General features: G+C 35.6%; 1 protein-coding gene across 1 annotated transcript in view; it reads left to right on the forward strand.

The window, feature by feature from the left end:
* mical3a (microtubule associated monooxygenase, calponin and LIM domain containing 3a) overlaps positions 1 to 1995 on the forward strand; it is a 93909-nt gene that overhangs the window by 36310 nt on the left and 55604 nt on the right. Inside the window, exons 11-13 of the mRNA XM_016530806.1 lie at positions 638 to 731; positions 868 to 894; positions 1274 to 1421. Coding sequence (XP_016386292.1) covers positions 638 to 731; positions 868 to 894; positions 1274 to 1421 — 269 coding nt within the window. The remainder of the gene's footprint in view (positions 1 to 637; positions 732 to 867; positions 895 to 1273; positions 1422 to 1995) is intronic.

Genomic DNA, 1995 nt, shown 5'->3' on the forward strand with positions numbered 1-1995 from the left:
CTCTCTCTTTCTCTCTCTCTCTCTCTCTCTCTCTCTCTCTCTCTTATACTGTACATTGTCATTTGTAATATCATGATCCCTAAATTCACTTTTAGTATTTAAAATTGATATAGCTTCAATGTTTTTTTTTTATTAAAGGGGTCATATGATGCGATTTCATTTTTTCCTTTCTCTTTGGAACTTTAAACCGCATAAACACATTTCATTACACCAAATACACAAAATAATGTTCTTTTTAGCAGCATCATATGACCCCTTTAATTAATCTAATTTTTATTTAGACAAAAGCATAGAATTTCAATATTGGCTATTTATCAGTTATTGGCTATAACAAAAACAAACAAACAAACAAAAAATATGCTTATTTGTCCTAATTTTACTAACTTTACTTACTATACTTATCTGCCCTAATTTTAATATTGGTGCATTCCAAAAAATAACCAGTATCAATTTTTTTTACTATCATTTTCACTCTTTTTTTTTTTTTGGGCTTTTGAGTAAATAATCTGTAAATAAGGTAATTAATTTTGTGCACATTTCATTTGCTGTCACTTTATGCACATATTGGCATTTTATCTGCCTTCTGCATGCTTTCTAGATATTGGCGATATTGGCTTTACAATATAATTGTCTGCAGGTACGGCATCTGTTAGACACCGGAGAAACCAGGGATTTGCGGGTCGACATGGAGAATGTGGTCAACTCATCAACTCCTAAACTCAAAAGAAATGGTTGGTAGATTTAGTATCGCATTATTATTATACATCAGCTGTGGATACATTAATTTTCCATATATTTATTTAGTCTTTCCATACATTGTATAGTCTCAAATGTAAATGTGTATAATTTGATTTATTTTCATCCTAGAAATTCTGCTTGAGAAGCAATTGCAAGGTAATTTTGTGGGCGACTCTAATCCGAATGCATGATGTTCTACAGGCTTCTACGTTTCAACAAGCTTTGTGCAGATTGTTATATGAGAAGAGTAACTGACATGGAATGGAAAGTTGTCTTTGAGCGCTTTAGAATTAAATGCAACTATGCACTAACAAATATTTGTGGATTTTCACAAACTGAGAACTATTATCAATGCCGTCGGTGTCTTGAATGTTTCATAATCTCTCAAAAAGGAATGAAATGCACCATGAAAGTTCTTTCAAGACGCTGCTCTGATCATGTGACTAACTCCGATCCGATTGGATGTTGGCGCATTCCATTACTGAATATGCACATTCTTGCTTAGGCACCACTTGACTTTGCTTTCCCCCATCAGAGTCCATCGTGCGCTCCAGTAAGCTGCTGAACTGGTGTCAAAGACAGACGGAGGGATACAGAGGTGTCAGCGTGTCTGATCTCACCATGTCCTGGAAGAGCGGCTTGGCCCTGTGTGCGCTCATCCACCGATACAGACCAGACCTCATGTAAGTGCAGTATGCCACATGCTGATCCCAACAAAAGCTCTGTGTTATTTGCGCTGCTATATTTAGAGATGCAGGACTGGAGCACAAACGCTGCCGCAGAGAATCAGAGATTCACCTTTTAGAGAGTTTTTAGATTTTGGTGTATGATTATGAGCTTTGGACTAGAATCATAAAAGATGCACTCTGTACTGTAGTTTTTTCCATCATTAAAAAGGTTTTAGACAAAAATAAATGTATAATTTATAATACCTTGTGACAGATATGTTTAAAATGATGTATACTTATACCTTAGCCATCTTCAAGAATCGGCTAAAAGCACATCTCTTCCATCTTTATTTGACCCTCTAACTCTAGCATTCTCTAGTCTAATTCTATTCTTAAAGGGGTCATATGATGCGATTTCAATTTTTCCTTTCTCTTTGAAGTGTTACAAACTCTTGGTGCATAAAGAAGATCTGTAAAGTTGCAAAGACTAAAGTCTCAAATCCAAAGAGATATTCTTTATAAAAGTTAAGAGTCAACCACGCCTACCTAAAACGGCTCGTTCTAACACGCCCCCACATACCTACGTCAC

Source organism: Sinocyclocheilus rhinocerous, unplaced genomic scaffold (assembly GCF_001515625.1).
Source record: "Sinocyclocheilus rhinocerous isolate Xijiao unplaced genomic scaffold, SAMN03320098_v1.1 scaffold604, whole genome shotgun sequence".
Lineage (NCBI taxonomy): Eukaryota > Metazoa > Chordata > Actinopteri > Cypriniformes > Cyprinidae > Sinocyclocheilus > Sinocyclocheilus rhinocerous.